This window comes from Solanum pennellii, chromosome 3 (assembly GCF_001406875.1).
Source record: "Solanum pennellii chromosome 3, SPENNV200".
NCBI lineage: Eukaryota > Viridiplantae > Streptophyta > Magnoliopsida > Solanales > Solanaceae > Solanum > Solanum pennellii.
The window spans coordinates 66,191,383-66,214,484 of record NC_028639.1 but is presented as its reverse complement, the minus strand read 5'-3'; the positions used below and the strand labels follow the sequence as shown (position 1 = coordinate 66,214,484).

Here is a 23,102-nt window from a genome sequence, read left to right as displayed (position 1 = left end):
TATAACTCTTTTATTTATATCATATTTAGTGAAATAACATAAACAATAAGAAAAGGCAACATTATATTTATATTGAAATACCACAGTTCAAAAATGCACAAGCGCCCTTGAAAGGTCCTTCTATAACACCTTCCCTATCACGGTGGCTTGTGCATCTACTGTCACTACATGAAGAAAAAAAACTACTCCAACCCAAACGAACTAACATCGATCAACGATGAAAATATCAAACTACTTCAATACTCTGATCTGCAGTAGCTGACACCTGATTTTGCTCTTTCACCACCATTTTTTTCATTCTCATCAACCACTTCACCCAACTCACCATGTTGTCATACAAACTTAGAGCAATATACACCCCAATTCCACCAATAATACCATTGGCAATTGAGTATGTCAAAGGCATTAACACCATAGTCACAAATGCAGGTACTGCATGCTTAATATTATTCCAATCAATATCCTTAACAACTTTCATCATCAACACCCCAACTATAACCAAAGATGGACCTATAGCCCATGGTGGCACACTAGCAATCAAAGGTGTGAAGAACAAAGACAATAGGAAATAAAACCCAACGACAATCGCGGTTATTCCTGTCCTTCCACCTTCTCTGATCCCAGCTGATGATTCTACAAATGTAGCTACAGGTGAAACTCCTAGAGTTGATGCAACTATTGTTGATCCTGCATCAACCATATACGCTGTATATTCGCCTTCAAATTCTCCGTCTTCATTCACAAATCCCCCAATTTCAGCCATGGTATACAATGTACCTGTTGAAGCTAACACATCTATGTATAACAATGTTATTAAAGCTATCCACACTTCACCATTGTTGAAATGCTTAAAATCTAGAGCTCCAGCTGTAGATTCAATTTTATGAAAATCCACCACTTTTTTGAAATACTCATAGCTTGAATTACCAGATGGAGTATTAGGAAAAACCGTAACAGCAGTATTCCTAATCCATGAAATTAACGTCACGAAGAGGATACCGTATATCATACTCCCTTTAATCTCCTTCATTAATCCATAACACATTATTACAAACCCAACTGAACCTAACCAGAAAGTTGCACTTTGCATTTTCCCGCCGGTGCATTCTCCGGTCACCGGATTTGTACTGGTGCACGCAGAAAGAGTGATCAAGGTAGATGGATCTGGGCCAACTAAGCCCACACCTTGATGGGCTTGTAAGCCCACAAATGCAATAAAAAGCCCAATACCAGCCGCACAAGCTAACCTAACGGGCTGAGGAATAAACCGGGCTATCCTCCCACGAAGCCCAAATACAGCTATTGCTAAAAACGCACAGCCTTCAACTAAAAAAATTGCCATAACAGTCTGATAAGACATTTTTCCAGACCCATGAAAGCCCACTAAATTATAAGCTAAATAAGCATTTGGGCCCATACCTGGAGCTAAGCCCAAAGGAAGATTCGCCAATAAGCCCATAGCAAATGACCCAATCATAGAAGCTAAAGCAGTAGCCACAATAAGATCACTTCTCATTTTCGCAACACACTTTTCGTAACCTTCGTTATTCAGCACGCAATCTGGAGTTGCATGCGTTTGGTTCGCCGGAAAAGTGCAGTCGGAGACGGAGCAAGTTCCACCGGAATCCGATAAAACGCTGGCGTTGACGGTTATTATATAAGCCATCGTAAGAAACGTAGCAGTTCCAGCACGAAACTCTTTAGTGAATGAACTTTTTCGAGATTCCAATTTGAAGTATTTGCCGATTCTGCTCTTTGAAATTGCTTCATTTACTTTCATCTCCATTTTAGTGAAAGAACCAGCTGCACAGAGCTTTTCCTTCATGTTTTTTAGTTTCACTTTTTCTCTGTTTTGTTGCTTTGAAGGTAAACAGGGGATTGGAATATATTTATAAGATGATGAGAAAACTGAAAAGAGGAAAAAAATATTTAATGCAATATGGAATTGTAGTAATATGAAGAATGAATCAGTGTGGGTCTTTTATAGCACTTAATAATATGATTATTATTAATATTATTAAAAAAAATTATTTTAACAATATAGTATCATAAAATTACACTATAATATAAGTATGAGTAGGAGGCATGTGTATATTCGTTTGATGGTATACAAGATTAATTGATTATTTATGTACATCTACAATTAGAGAACATAGATATTAAATGAGATCAATTTAAATGATAGGAAAAAGAGTTAGATATATTTTTCAACTTTATTATTTTAGAGTTAATATATCTCCATTTCAAAAGTGATGAATATATACCTTTATTATTACATAAATGACTCGCACTATTTTCTCTAACTGAAGTGAAAAAAAATATAAAATTATTTTTTATTAAAAATATTTCATGTGGGGTGTATTCTTTTAAAGGAAAACTTACACGGTTAAAGCAAACATATACTAATTACTTAGTCATTACATTTATTATTTTAGTTAACTACCACTCACGACCAAGTGATAATTGTGTAGACTGAGATTTCAAGTTTGTATAATTTGTACATTTATATAATTCGAAATTTGAATAACTTTTTTACAATATAATTTGTATAACTATTTAAAGTTTAGATTTAGCTTTTGTTTAAATTAGTTATTTCGAATTTACTCAAAAATAACTTAATTATACAAACATACCCGCAAACTATGCAAACTCACCTGCGAATTATTAAAACGAGATAATTGAAACTATAGTTACAGCCCGTAAATTTACAAACTATAGCACTTCTTTTATTCAACAACTAATTTAAATTTATTATTTTAATGATCAAATTCACTTATTTTCTTACAAAATTTATTATATATGTTAATAGCACAAAAAGGATAGTTTTTAAAAAAAATTAATTCACACTTAATTTTTTTTTATTTCTCTTATTTTACACTAAAGAATAATAGAAAAATGAATAAGAATAAGAAACTCAAAAAATAATTTTTGTGAAAAAAATCAGATATATATGATTCTATTTTAAATATTAAAAATAAAATAAAAAAACGAATTTAACAATTAATTTTGTCACTTTTGTAATGATGGGATATATATAAGACACTTTTATAATAGTAAAGGATATATATAAATCAATTTTATAACGATATAACATATATGAACAAATTTTATAACGAGAGTATATCAAACTTTTTTTTTTCGTAAAAATTAACAATTTGAAATGCGATTTTTGTTTTCTTTAATTCTCGAAATTCCAATTATATTATATTAATTGAGAGAGAGTAATTGGTGTGGTCATTATATATTATTTAACAAAAAAGTAATAAAAACTCATGCCTTTTAAGGAAACTGGGTTGTTTTTAGTGGGTTAATATGATTATTATGTACTAACCCCCACTCCACCAGACACACGCATCAATTTTTTTATTCAACGCATATACATCGACAGAGGTGAATATAGTGTTAGGGATGTGAGTTATCGAATTTATCTGAATTTATTATTTTTTAGATAAAGTTATGAAGCTTAAATTAATATATTATATTTAACTATTTTCTCTGTTTCAAAAAGAAAAACTTAGTTTGACTTGAAACGGAGTTTAAGAAAAAAAAATTATTTAATCTTGTAGTTCTAAATAAAAGTTATGTCAAATGTATCAAAATGCACTTTAATCTTGTGATCTTAAACATGTCACGTGGACAGTTACAGTTAAAGTGTTGCTAAAAAGGGAAAGAGATCAGTCTTTTTTAAACAGACTAAAAAGAAAATAGGAACATTTTTTTTGAAACGGAGGGAGTAAGATTTAAGAGATATAATAGGTTTGTATTGGTAATTTTTAAAAATACAGTGGATTCAATAATAAGCATTTTAAATGTTCAACTCATAAAAATTAAATACTAAGTCTCAATAATATGAAAATGTAAGGGAATTTACAATATCAAATTGTAGTCTTGTTGACTTGACTGTTGTCTTGGTAGTTTATACTGTATAAATTATACAAGATTCTTATGGAGAAATTGCTAGTAATTATAGAATCTGACACAATATGAGTTCAAATCCAAGAAAGATCTTTGACTAGCTAGTTAGTGAATTATCACAATTATAAATTTTACATAATGAGAAAGTATAACAATCTTTTTTCCTATATATAAGTCTTTAAAAAACATTAATCCTTCGATTACTAAAAAAAAAAATTGTAATTTTTATTTCATCGTGTTGTACAAGTCTTGTGTGAACAGAAAATAATTAATTATATGATGAGAAAATCGTGTATGCATATATATGTTGTATACCTTAAAAGGCTGAATATATATATTTGATTCAATTACGCAAGGTTAATCATTTGTAATATTTGGGATGGAAGTATTTAGATTTTCATATACTTTTAATAATAACACACGAGTTGAAAGTCTTTCGAAAATAACATCTTTGTCTTCACAAGATAGTTGTAAGATTTGCGTAAATATCATTATTTTCAAATTCTGCTAGAGGTGTTTAATTGAATATATTATTGTTATTAGGGGAAAATGCACAAATACCCCCTCAACCTATGCCCGAAATCCCAGAGACACACTTATATCATACTAAGGTCCTATTGCTCCCCTGAACTTATTTTATAAGTAATTTTCTATCGCTTTTCGACCTATGTGGCACTATCTTGAAAAAAAAGTCAACCAACGTTGGGCCCACAAGATAGTGTCATGTAGATCGAAAAGGGATAAAAATTATTAATAAAATAAGTTCGGAAGTAATAAGACCTTAATATAGTATAAGTGTATCTCTTAGATTTCGGGCATAAGTTGAGGAGATAATTGTGCATTATCCCTTGTTATTATTGCTGTTGAGCACTACTTAGATTGAACAATATTGTATACTTCATTTTATTTTTGGAAAAGAATATTGATGAGATCATAGTTAGAGCAAATGATGAGTTTGGTATCAAATCATGAACTAATAGACTTTTATTGAGGCCAAAAAGGACAGACAAAAATGTCAAAATATATACAATGAACCAACTCATTATGAATTTATGAGATTCATATTTGTCCACCAAACATGGTGTATGGCCTTTTGTTTCTAAGCCAAACACACAATATGTTTATGTCCCAAAAGATTTTTAATTCATGAGTACATTACATCAATCTTCATTCAAAGATTTCATTCTCTTCTAAATATTTATAGGAAATCTTTTTACAATCTTTGAACAATCTAAAATAATATCCACACGTAAATCATAATACTCAATAATGAGAGTAGGTAGAAAGCATAAACTTCTTTTAATTTCTTTCAAATGGTTAAAAAATGAAATACTTTCAACATTTAAAAAAAAATAGTTTTATATACTAAAAATATTTGGACTATCAAATTGTGTATAAGGTAATTACAAATAATAACTTTTATGATAAGGGTAATTAATAGACTTGTTATAGAAGTTCGCTTTTTTTTGTACACTTAAGAATGTTGAATAGATAAAATAAAAATAACTTAATAACAAAAGTTTCATATTTTTAATTGCATTGTCCTTAAATCAGTTACTCTTCTTGCGTTCTGTTTGAATCATTATTATCTATTATTTCATAATATATCATATTATATTATATTATATTGTATGGTAGATACAATAGTTGATTAGACTGTATTGTTTGTTATTGTTTAATGAAGTAATACTTTTTATTGTTTGGTTTGACTATATTATAATTTATAAATTTACCAAAATATCCTTAATTATTCTAGAGTAGGAGGTTTGACTAGAATTAAATAATATAAGATAAAGGGTAAAAATTATTATAAAATATTATGTCAGGATATAATTGGAAAAATAAATTAACTAACCATGGGAACACACCAAATCGGTTGTTCTATAAAATGAGGGTTTTCATTGTTACCTAACAACGTAATACAATACATTTTAAGTAACAGTCAAAACAAGCATTGTAGGTATGATAACGAAATGATACAATACAATACAATAAGTAACAATGACCCAATCAGATTGTTAATGTTTATATTATATTAGTTCACTGGTAATATAAATAATAGTATTTGTAAAATCGGAATATATAACCTAAATATATTTTTAAAAAGATAAGGGGGAGCTTCCTAGTTTTTGATTTTCTTATCTGATATGCATCTATTGTCTTGAAAATCATGTCTATCTTTTTTGGGAGATATAATTTATGCATAATTTTTTTTATCTTATCTTATCATATATTACTTTATTTATTATTACAAAATATCGGAATAAAATCAGAAAATTACGTGAGCTTGAATAATACCCTTCCTCAAAAGGAAAAGAAACGACTTTTCATATAAGTTGTCTCTATTATATACTTATTAATTAAGGACTTTCTTATAAGTGGAAATTGGAGTATTGGACGGTCATTTAATAGTAGTAAAAAGATATAAAGGAAAAAAAAAAGTGGCCTTTAAACAGCACTAGGAAAAGTGAACTCCTAAAATAAAATTATTTTTATTATTGAAAAAAATAAATTTAACTCCATTAATTAATTTGTAAGGGCATTTCACTTGTTCAAGATAAAGGTAAAAGAAATAATGGTGTGGAATGACATCTAAAAGCTTTAAACTACTTGCATTCTTCCAAATTTGTCTTGACATCTAAAAGATTGGCTATGAAAAGACATGAACAAATCGTCCATAAATATTTGGCAGGTATACTGAAAATAAATGTTCAAAATTAATTGTCAATTTAAATAATTAAAAAATAATTAGTTATTTTTTTTCAATTATGTCCTTAATAATTATTCAATTTTGTTCAATTGAAAAGTTATATAGACTTTTGATATTTTTGCTATAGTAGAATTATATTAATCCAATTACACCTTATATTAAATTTTCTTTGAGGGGAGTGCATGATATTACCCTGACTAACAATTATGAACGGATGGAGTAGTTCAATGTACAAGGGATTTGAAGAGAGGATATAGTGAAATTCGAATTTTCCATCACTCGGATGACAGTATGCGTAATCGCTCTCCAACTAAATTATATTTCACATATTTTTTTCACATGACATAATGTTTGTTATTCTCCCATGGACAATGTGTAGGAGAGGCACATTCTATACGTTCTGAATAAATGTAATATAATTTATCAAAACAGATAATTTATACCAATTAAATGTATTTTTTAGTTTGAACCAAAGTTACTGTATTTTATCGAACTCATTATATATTAAGTCGATGAGCTTCTAACTGCGTAAGAAGCTTATGGGACAACGATTGACTATTGGGCACTTAATAACACTTTAAATCCCACTAATAACTTGTTAAAAGGCAATTTAGACAGTGGCAGACATGTTAAGAGATTAATTTGGACTTGTTTGACGTTTTAAACCTAATACAAGCTCAAAAGTGCCTATTTGATCTCTAAAGCTAAATAGGTTTAGACTTTAACAATCTTTTTTTGCTTTTGGATTTTGATTTTATGAGAAAAATTAATGTATAGTTACACCTTTGATTCTCAAGATTATTAGGTACAAGTCCACGTTCGAAGTCCTCCCTATCCACTAATTAAGGCTAAAAAGACTTATAGTGTGTTTGGAATCAAGGAAAATGTTTAAAATGTTTTTGTAAAATTAAATAGATGTTTTATTTATTTACAAATTAAAGTATTTAGTAAGTAAGTAAATAAATATTATTTTTCGAGCATGTGGTGGATCTATTTTTAAAAATAGTGGTGTACGATGAATTTTTTTATCTTTCAATTTAAATAGGTATTTTATGTATGTATCTAAAATTGATATCACATTGTTGTTGGCACTAATGCTAACAAAGCGCTGAATAATGTATTTGACTGAATATTGAATTATTTATCTAGAAGAATAAGAATTTATTCTGATTAAATGTAAAAAAAATTCTCCTTTTTCTAGTAGTGCGTCTATGTTTCAAAATTCAAAACAATTCAATATATTTAATATAGCAAAACATTGTGAGGTGAGGAGTAGGATTTTTGGGATGTTGATGATGGCTAATGGTAAGGAGATAATGAACTTGGAACGTTTCCTTACTTCTGTTACAAAAATTATTTTTCTAATTTTTGAGATCTTAAGCTAATTTTTCTATGAAAATATTTTTTAAAATACTAAATTTTGATCGATCGAACGTGAAAAAAATTATTATACTAAGCACATCCATGATGATAGTTAATGAATATTGGATTGAAGAGAAAGCTAGTTTACTATTTATGATACTCCGGGCAAAAAACAAAACCAATGCTATTATGATTAAGATTGAATTAATGGTAATCAAGTTTTATGCCATCATATCATGTATTTTTTTATTATCTTATTGAAGGTCAAAGATGAATTATTATGTTAATATCAAATCAAACTAATTATGATGATGTTCATTAAAGTGGTCGGATTTAATTAGTTCCGGTTTTAGTTTTTAGAAAACTATTTCAAGGAATTAAAAAGAAAATGTTTTTGGAAACATTACATTATTTTTATTTTTTGCAAAACTAAGGTTTCTTGTTCTTTATTTTAATTGATTTTTACAATAATTAATTGCTTTAAAAAAACTAGATAAAATGAATATTTTTTTAAAAAAATTTTACCATTCATATTAAAGGAGTAAAAATTGATTATAGTACTTATTTTTCAATAGAAAAACTCAGTAAATTACATCTTGTACTTCATATTTTTTTTAATTAATGTGTTAAAATACCAAATGACCTTTTAAAATGGAACAAAAGGAGTGTGTATAATTACGTCGATCAGAATCAAAACTTTTAGTTTATAAATTTTGAGTTATAATATATTTTACTTACCGTAATTTTAAACAAATTATTTTACACCTTAAATAAAACTCTCAATATAAATATAAATTTACATTAAATTATTAAATTTTATCGAATTTATAACTATTACAATAACCACCCACCTATATATATATATATTGTACAAACCCCACGGTTCATAATAATTGAAGTTTTCTGTCATTACTCAGTCCTCACAATGTCCAAAATCTTTTTTTCTATATTCTCTCGTAATTTGGGAGATTCTAATTCAGTAGTAATTATGAGGAGCCTTTTTTCACTTTTTAGGCAAAAATAAACTAATTAATTGGTAAGTAGCATAAAATTAAAAGTATAAAATATTGGCAAGGCGTGCTTATTCCTGGATTATAAATCTTTATGGGGACATATGCAGTTTAATTAATTAACATATAAAGCTTAGTTTGCTAAAGTTTGGACATTATTATTAGTAGACACATTACTTCTAGGACAGGAATATTAAGTTAAAAATTATTATCAATAATATTTTATATAATAAAATACAAAAAATTATTTATCAATAATATTTTATATAATAGAATACAATAAAACAATAGATTAATATACGCTTGAGAGGGTCCAAAATTGTTGGTTAATTTGCATATATGTGAGACAAACATAAATAATTTCTTGACTAAAGTGGGGAGATTTAGTAAAATACAAATATGTGATTATGGCATGCGGGATTCTTAATTAATTAGTTTAAACAATGAAAATAATTCTGTAAATGAATAATAAATAACTATAAAGGTGAAGATGGGTCCGTCTTTTGAGAAACTTCTGGGATTTGCAGAGTGGATATTAGGTAAATATACATTGGTTAAAATTTCTCTATTTTTCTATTTTAAAATTTTGAGTTTGAGTTTAAAAAAAAAAGAGAGAAATTATATAGGGACGCCACTTCTAGAAATGATATCTTGAATATAAATTTAAATTTAATTAAATTTTGATATAAATGATAAACACTCGATGGAAAAAATTCAACTTGTGAGTCTGTGCGGATAAATATTTATAATGTTTACATAGAATCGATTCAAGTTACTGTGATTAAATTGTTTAAGAAAGTGAAAATATAAAAATAATTGAAAACAATTAATCAACCACAATTAAGTGTTGAAAATGATCTACAAATATATATAGCATAAATTTGACTATACACGAATAAATTTTAGATAATGTTAATGTGGAAAATGTACTCAAAATTCAAATAAGAATATAGGGATTAGGGAGCTAGCTAATCATTTTAATAATGTATCCAAATTCACTCCCTCATTTATCTTCAAAAAAAATTGACGGTACAAAAGAGTATTATCCACTAATGTCAAAAAGTCAAGGATAATTACTTTTACGATTCACTCAATCACTATATACCTATTTTTCAATCTAAAATTAGTTAAAGTTATATATGAATTTATAGCAATTCCACTATAATCAGTTCCATGCCATTCCATCGAGTTTTTGGTCGAAAACATTCTTCAACTATATCCTAAACTTAAATTACATCCTTAAAGTATCATTTTTAGCAGAAAACATTCTTTAGTTATACTCCAAACTTAAATTACATCCTTAAAGTATCATTTTTAGCAGAAAACATAATTCAAGTATTTTAAAGTAAACAATTTCCATCCTTCTACTTGAATTTATCAGAAAACTAATCGATATATCCCACAAAAATTAAGTCATACCTTCCTAATTATTATTCTTAAATATGCCAAGAATATTATCCTGAACTTTTTCGTAATTGAGTTAGGAATGCAAAATCTTTTAATTTGATCGTTTTTTCATTTATTTTTCATGTAATTTTAATTAAAAATATTATTATTTTAAATATGTTTCTTCTCAATTGAATATGCTAGAAGCGACATTTGTTGGAGACTTCCGCTTCTAATAATGTAGAATGAAACTCAAATACGAGACATAATCAATATTTTGGTCACTTTGATATTAGATTGACCCAAAAATATATTCATTAATTGTTTAAGAAAAAGGTAAAAATAATTAATCTCCAACTTCTTTTCTTTACGAAAAAGGCATATCATGTGCACTCACATCTTCCAATCATTTTTAGTTTCCATGAGCAACAGTGTCTAAGATTTATTTATAAAGAACTTCTTTTAGAAAGTAATGAAATTTTTCAGAATAACTTTTGTTGATAGTCACGTTAACTACTCATTTTTTCATAAGATTCCTTAATTTTTTGGCAATCTAACAAAAGGATGAAAGTTGTTCACTTACAAATACTTAAAGAATGTTTTCTGCTAAAAATGATACTTTAAAGATGTAGTTTATGTTTGGGGTATAGTTAAAAAAAATTTCGACTAAAAATGATACTTTAAAAATGTAATTTATGTTTAGAGTATAATTGAAGAATGTTTTTGACCAAAAACTCTCATTCCATCACTAAACAAATTATTGAAAGGTATTATTAAAAGTTAATTCAAGATTTTAAAGTTCATATCCACAAATCACTAGACAAACTTAAAAAGCTCTTAACAAACACCAAATTTATTGCAAAAGTTACAATTATAATTAATAATTGGTTTCATTTATATGGATACTACTAGTCTACTAACATATTTTAATTTTGTTTTGTGTTGTTTTTAGCCAAGTCCGTATTGATTTCAATAGATAATATTTTATGAAATTTTCTATGGGCTATCTTTGATCTACCTCTATCTTTTTATCAAAATTAAAACAACAAAGACAGGTGCATATAGAGGTCTACGTATAATAGGACCAACGAAAATTGACGATTAACCTCTAGATTTAAAACCACTACTTATATACTCGATATTCTCCGTATTTCAGAAGAACATATACTTCTTCAATTCATGCAACAAACGAACTCTTACATTGTATTCATGTTTTTGTGAAACAGGGCACTCCAAAAAGCTTTGTCGAATATTTATCCATGCTGAGACTACAAAACATTGTATCATATTCGTATGCAAGCAACTTGCTAGCCATATCAAAACTACCAGTGGCGAAAATATATATAACAATCACTAGACAAGCCGAAGTTGGTCTATAGTTTAAATTCTCGCTGGGAAATCCGCTACTTGACTTAATACGTATCGACTCTCACATCTTTTTGGCAAACAACAAGAAAACATTTCCTACAACCCTGTTTTGGACATCGCCATTTCAATGTGTTTACCTGTATTAGGAGATGAGGCATAATTAAGGTCCTGATTACTTGAATGCTACATTTTTGGTTTTCTTGTTTCCTCTCATCTTTGCACTACTCTTTTCAGGTCCCTCTGCCTCTTCCGCCTTCTGCTCTGCCTCTAGAATGGCCAACTGCAGTTTGTCCCCATAGTAGGTCATGTCAAACATTGATCATTATGGTAATATATCAGCATATAGCAGAACATATGTTTAATTTTCAAGCGTACCTCATCAAGGATAGGTTTGAGCTCTTTGTATCGACATTCAGCAAGATCAAAACCATCCTTACGCAGCTCCTACAGTGGCAAGACAACAACACTAGAGCTCACATTTTTGAAATATAAATCATTTTACACAAAGGTGAAAATATTTATTGCATAAAAAATTATACAGATATGAACATAAACATGAAGAGAACATAAGTAATCTATAAAGCCTGTCAATTAAACATATTCTCAAGCTGAGCCACCATATGGCCTTTTCATTCTTGTCAGCATATTTGGTCCCTTTCATGTATAATCTCGTCCAGTTGATCTCCTAGGCTCTCTAAATTGTTATTCAGTTATCAACATCTGTCTATCTCTTTCCACGTTATTCACTAATTCACTACCACGATCTCCAGCAACCCAACTCATATAAGGGTTATCTATTTGTGTCATTCCACTCGATGATTTATAGAAGTAAAGCAATGACACCTATCTGATTCTTCCTTCTCCATTTCAGAGATGATATATGAGTAACTTGACTATGTTGAATTTGCTCTCGCTTTAATATATTTCGAATGAAGCTCTATGCAATTTAAAATGAACGTAGCCATCTCATATAAAGTATTTTTTCCTGTAAATTAATTTGGACAACTACTCCTTGTCCATTCGAACAACTTTTTCCTGTAAATTAATTTGGACAACTACTCCTTGTCCATTCAAACACTTTCGAGAGTAGTTCTATTACGAGGAAAAAGGATCAAATGTGTTCAGCATTTTCCCCAAATAATTAAGACAAGTAAAACTGACCTTTCCCGTATGCTGTGTGTGTTCATATGCTGCCATTTGCCAGTACATATTTGTTCTTTTGTAGAAATCCTTCAGAGACTCCCCCGGCTTCACAAACAAAAAGGGGCAATAAATTAGGAGTGGAGAAAAATATCCAAGCTTAATGTTGTGTACAAATCAATAACTAGCCATTCAAGTTAAGCTCATCTAAAAATAACCAAATTTGTTGCTCAACCAGAATCAGATTTAGATGAATAGAGTACCACTGGTGTTCTTTGTGCATCAGAGAGACCAAGACTGGCTCTGATTTGCTCAATTCTGGCTCGTTTCTCCTTCCTTCTCAGTGTTTTCCCTTCACCTCTGATTATGGCAACAGCATCTCCAGTTTCAAGTGATGTTGATGCACCATTATTAGCCTTTAAATAGATGATATTACAACACATTATGTTTCCAACTAATTATTTGGAAAATGACATTGGATATTTGATGAAAATCTTGCCTGCTTAAGGCATTCAGTTAACTGTTAAGAAAGATACCTCAGCATCATCTTCCTCATCAGTCTCCTCGTCACTATCATCACCACTCTCACATTCTTCATTATCACTGTCATCTTCATCTTCATCCTCATCATCTTCATTATCTGATGCTTCAACCCACTCAGACTCAGATGCCTGGTGGAAAATCTAAAGATAAGTCCATGGTACATGGAAAAAGCAAACACAAGTGTGCAATATGATAGCATTTTCACTATTATTTACAATTTCAAGTGATGATTTTACTTCCAATCTATGTTGCTCGGACTCTTCAAAAATGTCGACGGGTGCGTAATCGGTTCTCTAAAAGCAGTGTAATTTCGGAGAATCAGACACGGGTTCAACAACATTTTTTGGAGAGTTTGACCAACATAGCTTTCAATTAAAACAACTTGAAAGATATCACATCAAATTGTCAGCAATAGAATTAACTGCACAGGGGCTTTTGGCATCAACCAAATAGTTTGCTGATTCTGGCAGTGAAAACTAGGAGCAGGGAGATGGGAGGTAAGATAGACTCATGAAGATAAGCCAAATAGAAAGACAGTAAACAACAACAGAAAAAGACTAACTAACCGGGATAATGCATTTCCATTCATCCAGTTTACTGAGATTAAGAACATACAAATCATCAAGAGTAAGTTCTTGGTCTCTAATTTCCATCATCCCACCATAGATATATAAGGTATCTTTAGCCACAGCCATGCATGAATTTATACGTCCACAGGGCTTCACTACCTGAAAGATGAATAAGCATCATAGGGAGACAAGCAAATGAAAATACACGATTGAGATATTATGTTATTCAGTACAACTCACATCCGATGAAGCTGAATGTTGCACGGCTGAAGATCTAGAGCTAGTCTCAGATCTAGAAGCTTCATTGCCATCGTCAATAGTCACATTCCTTTTCATGTTCAAAGACATTTTTTTGATATTGCTTTTTGTGCTGGTATCTTCTTCGTAATCGAGGTCCTCATCTTCATCGTCTGCATCAACTTCCATTGGACTTATCTTACTATCAAGATCCATGCTCTCAACTTGCTCATCTAAAACTTGTTTTTGCTGCGAGCAGATCCAAAAAAAACACTCTTTCTATCAATCAAATTCCATTTCTAGAGATACAATAACATATAGCTTAAGAATACACAGAGAAAGGAGAAACACAGTTTGTTCAGAAAGGCAAAAGATGAGAATGCCTCTAAAGGTGAGAATTTTCATATTTGCAATGTTAGATGGCAGCTCGAGGCCTGCTTGCTCAACTGAACCTCAAATTCAGGAGCTCAAGTTTAGCTGCTGCATATTGTAAAAGGAAGAGATTTCAACGACAGTGACAGAGAAGAAAAAGGATGAACGCTTTAATGGCAGCGGCAGCCAGAGTCGCACCTCAAGAAAAAGGGCATGAGTTTACAACTTTAGCTAATGAGAGAGAATAAAAGGGTGAAAGTAGAAAGGTGGCTATGCTTAAGGATTAAGTTGTACTTCAAGTTTGAATTAGGGAAACTTTTGCAGGTTTGGTTTAGCTAGCAAGCCTAACAAGTCAGGCATCTAAAAGTTCAGGCTCGATCCAATTGCTAGTTAGCTCAGTCAAACTTGAAAGTGAAGAATCAGGCACGAGCGGCTTGCAAGCTAGCCCAGATCAGCTACATCCCAGTTCTCACAAAGGCCGGCTCTGAGCAGGCAGAGAACATTTGACATGGGAAGATATTACTCAAGAGATTTGCAGGTTGAGCAACAGCAGCAAAGATGGAGTGATGGACCTCGTATAACTAGAGTAAGTCGGCCTGTCCCAAAGTCCAACTTACTTGAGTATCATGTGGCCTGCATTCATTACTAGGTTCAAATCTAGGTTGGACATAAAATAAGATGAGGAAATATGCAATATGATCTTTCAAAAATTACTCCTGCAATATGATATGATCTAGAGCTTTTTAAAGACTCATTCCGACTTCACTTAAACCCTAAAGCTAGGTGCAGCACTGCCAGACATTTCCATGACTTCAGTGCAAGCACTAAGATGCCAAGGCATGCCCCTCAGTTATCCATCAATAAAATTGTGATTATCTGGTTACTAAAAAAATGTTCACATACAACAGGCCAAGGCAAACTTATGTCCCATACAAGAACAGCTTAATTATGCATCATCTGCCATGCATATACCTTTGGACTTTGGGTTTCTTTTTGGCTCAGTATTCTTCATTTAAGAATGCGGAAGTTTCTAATCTAGGCTCTGTCTAAAAGTTGTTTGAATTGCAATTTCTATTAGCACTTCCGACTATCCTCCCTAATTTCTTTGATGATCACGAAACCATTGGATCCAAAAAACAAAAGGAAATAAAATTTGTGGGAGGTGAACATTAATTTTATATTGTTTTGGACGAAAAGGTTGCTCAGATATGTATAACAATGCTGCGCATGAGGAGTGTGGTGACCCTGAGGCCTGAACAGTAGATTAAGCAGGCAGCAGACAATTTTAAAAGCTAATAATGCTAGTACCTTAGGTTTTGTAGATTTCTCCTTCCGCAGCTCCAATGGATACCTGTTTGCAGATAAATATTAACCTCCAGAAGAAAATAGCATTGCGCTTTACTGTCCAAGGTGGAAAGATGATGCAGAAAGAATGTGAAATATAGGCATGTCACATGTGCAATCTATATAAGTAAAGCATTTCTCAAAAAAAATACGAAGTAGTGGAATAGGCATTTACCAGCGATGAGTGTCTAATTGGAAGCCATAAAGTTCATTCAGAAACAAGCTCATCATAACATCACCTGAATAACATAAGTCAGAAGTTTGTTAGCATTTCTTTGACATCTGTATTGCATTATTTTAGAAGAGCAGAATGTAAAAATGAAGCAGTCAAGGCTGCAAGATGTGCTTATACAAAGATAATCAACCTTCCATTTCCATATCCACGACACCTCCAAATAGTATAGCCCGCTTTTTATGAATGCACATAGAGAAGCCAGCACGAGCACCGGGAGGCATGCCACTTTTTTTAACCTTACATGAAGCAAGAGAATTTTAATAAAAAGCCAAGTTCTGAAGATGGAAAAATTACTTACAATTATATTACTCTTTCAACTCATCAGTAAAAATAAATAAAACAGCAGTAACAAACATAAACTAAACTCAGATTTTCAGAGAATCTATCATATGATGCTCTAGTTAGTAAAATAAGCAACGCATTGTTGTTTACCAATTCTCAAAAAAAAAAAAAACCAAGGCATTGTCCCACTCCCATCAATACTTTGATGGAGACATGAATGCAACAGCCTTTCCATAGTATTCCTCGTGTGCAGCTGCAATCATTGCTGTCATTTGGCTAGGGGAAGTAGACTTTGAAGTGTATACTTAGTATTTAGTTTTGCACATACTAGTCTAGAGAGGTGAGGGCATCTTTAGCATACTTACGTTTATTCTTGTCAAATATAATTATGCAGTCAAATGGTTCAATCCCATCTGCTACATAGAGAGCTATTGTAACAAATTTACAGGGGAAGAAGGGGGTGAGAGGTGAAAGTACATGACTTCTTTCATTCCACCATCAGAGATGGTGAACACAAGGGAGAGGAGGAGAAAACATTAAGATATAAACCTTGTTCCATTCCCATGTCTTAGGATCAAGCGACCACATGTCTGAGTGAACATTTCCCTTCTCTGAGCCACTTTTATCAGATGATACTTCTTTGGAATAACCACCATACAGATATATCTGAAATTTAAAATAGATGGACTTAGGAACCAACCATTTATGTGAAAACCACCAAAGAAGTATATAATATGAGAGACTAACTTTAGTACTGAAAAGCTTTCTATACAAAGCTAAGGAAAACAGATCATGTAATGCAAAAGATAAGTCATGCAACTAAAAGAATATAATCTCAAAACTCAATGAACATGTAACCAATTAATGAATTAAAGAAAAATAGAGAAGTCAATGGTTATTCCTAAGAAGAAGTTCGAAGATACATGAGATTTACCATGTTTCTTTAATTATCTATTCTGGGGCAGGGGTGTAAACAGCTCCACCTCAGTGATAAAGGGATAGAAAGAAAGAAACAAAGGAACTAGTCTGCTGAACAGGGAGGATGGCAAACTTATAGAATGGAAATTGAGATTTCATTTCCCACCTGAAGCTCTCCTTGTCTAATAGAAGGAACCAAAAAGGAGTAGAAGAGATAAAAAAATCTCTTAACAGACTCGAGATGTGTACAGATATATTGATCAAATAAACCAAATGTAGGCAATAATAGAGCACCTTCTTTTTCTTTATTTTGTAGCTTTTGTGAAATATGTAAAACAAGTCTGCCAACCTTCCTTTTTTCCTTACTTCTTCTTCAAATAACATAAAGGAAGGTCAAAGAATAATACTTAAACATACTAATTACTCACTAATGAGGATCTTATCTGATTCAATCCCGATGAGTTATGGCAAGTAGACAAAAAATATCCTTAGGCTTCCTTTTTTTTTATTTTCTACAGTTTGTGCTGTATGGAAGTACAGGTTAACCACTAACACAAAAGAAAATAGTACAAACAACATGCAATTTGAGTTGACAGATATCCAACGAACCTAATGGTATTGTTCCATAGTACCTACAACCTTGAATATCAGTAAGCAGTACTAAGAGCAGATGGAGAGTTGTCCCAGCAATTATTTTGTGGACCATATGGAAAGAGAGGAATTTATGAAGTTTTGAAAACAAGAGCAACTCATTGCACAAGATTATAATGAACTGCATTATCACTTTTTGCTATTGGTGTAGTTCAGAATATATAGATGATCCTGTGGCAATTGTAGACATCCTAGGATCCTTATAAGATGAAGGAGGATCTAGTGATAGTTTTGCTTTTTCTTTGTGTTTTTGTTTGAGAGGTACACTTCTGTGGATATACGATATGCTATAAATCTTTAGTTGCCAGCTCTGAGCTGATGATTGATACACAAAACGTTACCTTTACCGAAAAAGAACAAGTAAGCAGTACTTGTTCAGAGCCAATATCTAAGTCTTATAGTAGGGGATGGGGGAGAGGTGGAAGCCTGGAAAGGAAAAGGAGCTCAACAGGTTGCAGCAGAATTTGAACAGTACTAAAAACCCACTAGCTAGTAATCATAGTGGCAGCATATTGTACATTCATCCAGACACCTCAATTAGTCAAACAAAGATGATAGGTAGGGAAATTTGTAGTGGAGCAAAAATTACTCCAGCTGATCATTTACCTCATCTTGATAGACAAAAAACTGGAAACCACTTCGAGCACTTGGCCACATGCATCCAGGTGTAGGTTTTATTTCTTGCCACTGTAGCGCAAATATCAAAGTGAATAGCAATTAGAACTTGTTAAACAAATAAACCAGAAAAAATGCAGAAATGTCAGGTCCATTATATCATGTACTCACCTTATACTGATCAAGATCAAATACATGCAGGTCATTGTAATACCTGAAATAAGTTGAGGTTTTGCAAATTTTAGAAATCAGACCAAAACATCATTTTATGTAACAACTAGGTTAGAGCCTCATTGAGATATATTTATTAGAATATCTATTATAATCAAAGAGAATATTTGTTTATCGATCATTGAAAGTTTCTCATATTAATTTCAGTAACTTGCAACTCTTTAACAAAGGCAAAAATTAACCACCTGACTTCCCGAAGAGTGTCATAGAAGCCTCCAAAAACTATAATCTTGTGCTTGTACAAAATCTGCAATAAGCCAAGAATGAATCATCAGCACCTTTGCAAGGCCAAACAAAGTTCCAAAAGAAACCACAATCAAGTATTGCATCGAATTGATCTTCGAACAATATCATGAGTCACTAATACATCTGTTGGAGTCCCATATCGGTGGGACAAGAGATATTTAGTCTCTTCATATAATATTGGGCAATCCTCTCCTCATGAGCTAGCTTTTGGGGTTGAGTTAGGGCCGAGGTCCATTTTTATCATGGTATCAAAGTCAGGTCCATCCCAACTCATTGTTTCTGATGTTGTGCCCCCCCCCCCCCCGTTTTACAATTGTTTTATGCTGTTTGCTTGTGTAACACCTTCATCATGACAGGTTAAAGTGCACGAAGTAAATCAGATAAACTGTTCGTTTGTGCATCAACTCCCTTGAGCAGAATATTTCATAAGTTCAAACAGAATAAACAAACTGTGACATCCTCTCATTGAGATAAAACACATCCTCGTACTTTCTTTTCACATTATATGAAAAATATGACATTGTAAGCAAGAAAGAGATGTTTATCACCGCTGAAGGTTGTGGTCCAATGATAGTACTCCTTATCCTAAACTAAAGGTCTCAGGTTTGACACTTGGAAATGGAGTCCCTTTCAATGGGAGAGTTATAACCCCAGAGTGGGACTTCCCGGAAAAAATCTGGATTAACCGGGCCCCAAAGCGGATGGCGAACACCGAATGGGAACCAAAAACAACCGTTTATCAAGAATTTAGTTACTTCAACTAAGATGAACATACCATGCGATGACCTGAACGTGGACTAGGACACCCTTTATAATTTAGCTGCTCCCATTGGTTTGTTTTCAAGTCCAACGCCCAAAAGTCCTGCAATACAAATTACAAAAGGATATACAATACATTATAAATATTGGGATCAAAGACAGAAGCGTGACATTACACGGATAAATAATGGATTTTACCTTGTAATGGTGGAATCGCTCCTGATTAGGAGATGTAAATTCACCACCTGATTACATAACAACAATTTATCACAATAACCACCGTGGAAGAGGAATATGATATGAACTCAAATGCATATATTAAGATGAACAAAGTCGTGCATGCTAAAAAGCATACTCTTAAGTCAAAATACTACAGACTTTAGATTTTTACCAAAAATATAAAGATAATTTTTCCAAGCAACTGCTTGGTGTGCACTGCGAGGAGGTGGACTGTTGGGGCTTGAAATCAACTTCCACTCTTGCTTTTCCACGTCATACCGGTAGAGATCGCCATATACAAATGTCTGCATTTAGCCAATTTCATAAACTCATCAGTTCAAAAGTATAACACAACACTAGTCAATCAAAACAATCATGGAAAAAAAGGAACTTTTTCTTTTTTTTTTGAAAAGGAACTTAAAGCTAATCATTGATAAACTACTTCCTTCTCCCTAACCTAGTTGTCCCTTTTGGCCTCATGAGAGTCAAACAAAATAATATTCGGAAAATACTGTTTCTTTTATCACTTTAATATGAATAACCTGCAGTATACAGCACTTCTCATTCAATTTTGTGAAGGACTTTAACTTTTTTTTCCTTAAGGAATTATATTTCATTACAGCTGCAAAAATCAGTTAAACCGACCCTTGAGATGCAAATGGGTAAAAAAAGGACACATACAGAGTATTATTTGGACTTTTAGATCACCACATTTTTATGAATAAGTGGTTCATAATCACGATTATTGATCACTACAAAGCTAGACGGAGAGTAAAAAGTTCCTTGAGCTTGCGGCATGAAGTAGACAAAAACCAATGAAGAGAAAAACTGGAATATGTATTCCAAAGGAAACCCCCGAGGAAAACGTATCAAATAATACAACTACATATGAATAACTCTCACTTTACTAATTTCCACATTTATATTCTCTTGTTTTATTTTATAAAAAATATATAGAAGAACTAGACACGAAATTGCCAACACCTTACCTTGCTGCCATTGTAAAATTCACCACCATAGAGAACTAATTCAGTCTCCTTCAATGGATTAATGCTCAACTGCAAACACCATTAGGACGTACGGTTACATAAAAATATCACTAGTACACTAAGTTCAGCATAAATAAAATCGAAGTTTCAGTCTTTTCTTTTACCGAACAATTGGATCGAGGAGAAGGTGCAGGGACATTCTCTTCAACATGAATTTCCTTCTTCTTAGCTTCCTCTTTTTGTATGTTCAGCTGTCAATGTAATACAATTTTCAAATACAAAGTGCAAGTTAAACTCTACATATATAATTCATTTAGTATGTACGAATAAATTGCGATTCGAAACTCGTAAACTGAAAATTATGACTCTGCCTATGCTCAACACAGTTGGATACAATACCAGTATAGCATCGATGTCGTCTTCTGGGGAGAGCTTCTTTGATTCTCTACGGGCTCTTTTCTCTTCTGCTTTAGCTGTTTTCTTCTCTGTTTTCTCTTTACCTTTGCCTGGTTTCTTTGTTTTCTTTCCCATTTTTTCACTATCTCCCACTGCTGCTCTCTGCTCCGGCGGCTAGCTCTTCGCAACCTTTGTCGAAATTATAGAGCGTTTTGTTTATATATAGCCTGCCCGGCCGGGCCTTTTTAAGAAGAAAAATACTGTATGGGTTATTTATGAAATTAATGATAAATGGTTTATTTATTTGTGATAAAATGGTTAAAAATAAATTACTTAATTTCATCCTTTAAATAGTTAAATTGTTGCTTTGTTAGTATTGAGATAGTTATTATTTTTTTAAACAAAATGATGCATATATATTTCATAACTTAATATAATTATATTTAATAGTGTTGATTGAATATGGCGCTAGTTATGTAATGATATTTTTTATGGGACAAACGAAATGATTGGGAGAAAAAGTAAGAAAATGGTAAGATGAACCGTGCAAATGGTAAAAACTTGTGATGGTAGTTTTTGCATCATCTTTTAGAAGTATGAAAAAGTAATTGTAATTATAAAATAAATATCAATGAGTGATTTTGTGATTTTTTTTCCCCGTATTTTCTCCAGAAGCGTAGCATATCTCTTTGCAATTTATTTGATGGTGCGTATTGAGTTTATGAAAGACATTTTATAGTTATCCAATGAAGGGATAAATATAAAAAAAATATGATATTAATGACCATCGTTTGATGATAATCATAGATTTTTTGCTAAAATACATGAAATGTCGTGATTGGATGAGTAATTTCATGGATAAGAAGAGTGAGAGTTAATGTAAGACGTGTGATCATTAAATTCAATTTCGGAGAAGATTAATCATTTTGCCGAGTTCCCTCGACGCGATTCTCTAAAGCACCCTCGTGGATCTATTTGTTTGTCGGGTATCAATTTTGTAATGAATTAAAATGACCTAAATCTCGAAGACACAAATAACAAATGAAATGTTGGTAATGAATATCATAAAAATAACGATTTACATAATTATTATCTAGAACGTGTTTCATTTGTTTTTTCTCTATTTTTTAAAAGTTTGAACACATAAGCGCCCCCTTGAACTTGTACGCTTTTTCCGTTTAGACACCTTAATGAGGTCATATTCCTATTGAACACCTTATGTATACACAAAGTGTGTCTATAGACACTTCAATGACATTACCCAGAAATATATAGAGTGCGTGACTTTCAAACACTATAATATGAAAAAAGAGTCAATCATACTGTGACATGTGGCAAATTAAAAAAATATATATCTTTTACAAAAAAAAATATATATCCAGCATCCCCTTTTGCGTCTTCTTCTTTGAAGCCCCTCCTCACTGCCAACTTAAATTCCACCATTAACAATTTTATGAACTCTCTATTTGTTCTTTTTATTTTTATTATAAAAATAATTCATAATTTGTCCTCTCCTTTCTTTCCAAACACTAAAATTATTTCATAATTTTTCTTCCCTTTCCTCCCAAACAATATTCTTTAACTTGCATAGGTCAATTCTTTTTC

General features: G+C 31.6%; 2 protein-coding genes across 2 annotated transcripts; both read right to left on the bottom strand.

Annotated features, from left to right (window-relative positions):
• Window positions 1-46: 46 nt before the first annotated feature.
• Window positions 47-1,957, bottom strand: LOC107013068 (adenine/guanine permease AZG2). The gene has a single exon (XM_015213054.2). The coding sequence runs from the start codon at window positions 1,823-1,825 to the stop codon at window positions 227-229; it is 1,599 nt and encodes a 532-aa protein (XP_015068540.1). The 5' UTR covers window positions 1,826-1,957; the 3' UTR covers window positions 47-226.
• Window positions 1,958-11,533: 9,576 nt separating this feature from the next.
• Window positions 11,534-21,632, bottom strand: LOC107015167 (kelch domain-containing protein 4). Its single transcript, XM_015215350.2, has 20 exons — window positions 21,501-21,632; window positions 21,266-21,352; window positions 21,102-21,170; window positions 20,285-20,417; window positions 20,092-20,138; window positions 19,910-19,996; window positions 19,074-19,135; window positions 18,829-18,871; window positions 18,649-18,729; window positions 17,023-17,139; window positions 16,322-16,427; window positions 16,132-16,195; window positions 15,921-15,963; window positions 14,244-14,489; window positions 14,001-14,162; window positions 13,428-13,562; window positions 13,155-13,307; window positions 12,913-12,999; window positions 12,127-12,195; window positions 11,534-12,031 (listed from the first exon to the last, which is right to left on the bottom strand). The coding sequence occupies exons 1-20, from the start codon at window positions 21,630-21,632 to the stop codon at window positions 11,924-11,926; spliced, it is 2,031 nt and encodes a 676-aa protein (XP_015070836.1). The 3' UTR covers window positions 11,534-11,923.
• Window positions 21,633-23,102: the final 1,470 nt, after the last annotated feature.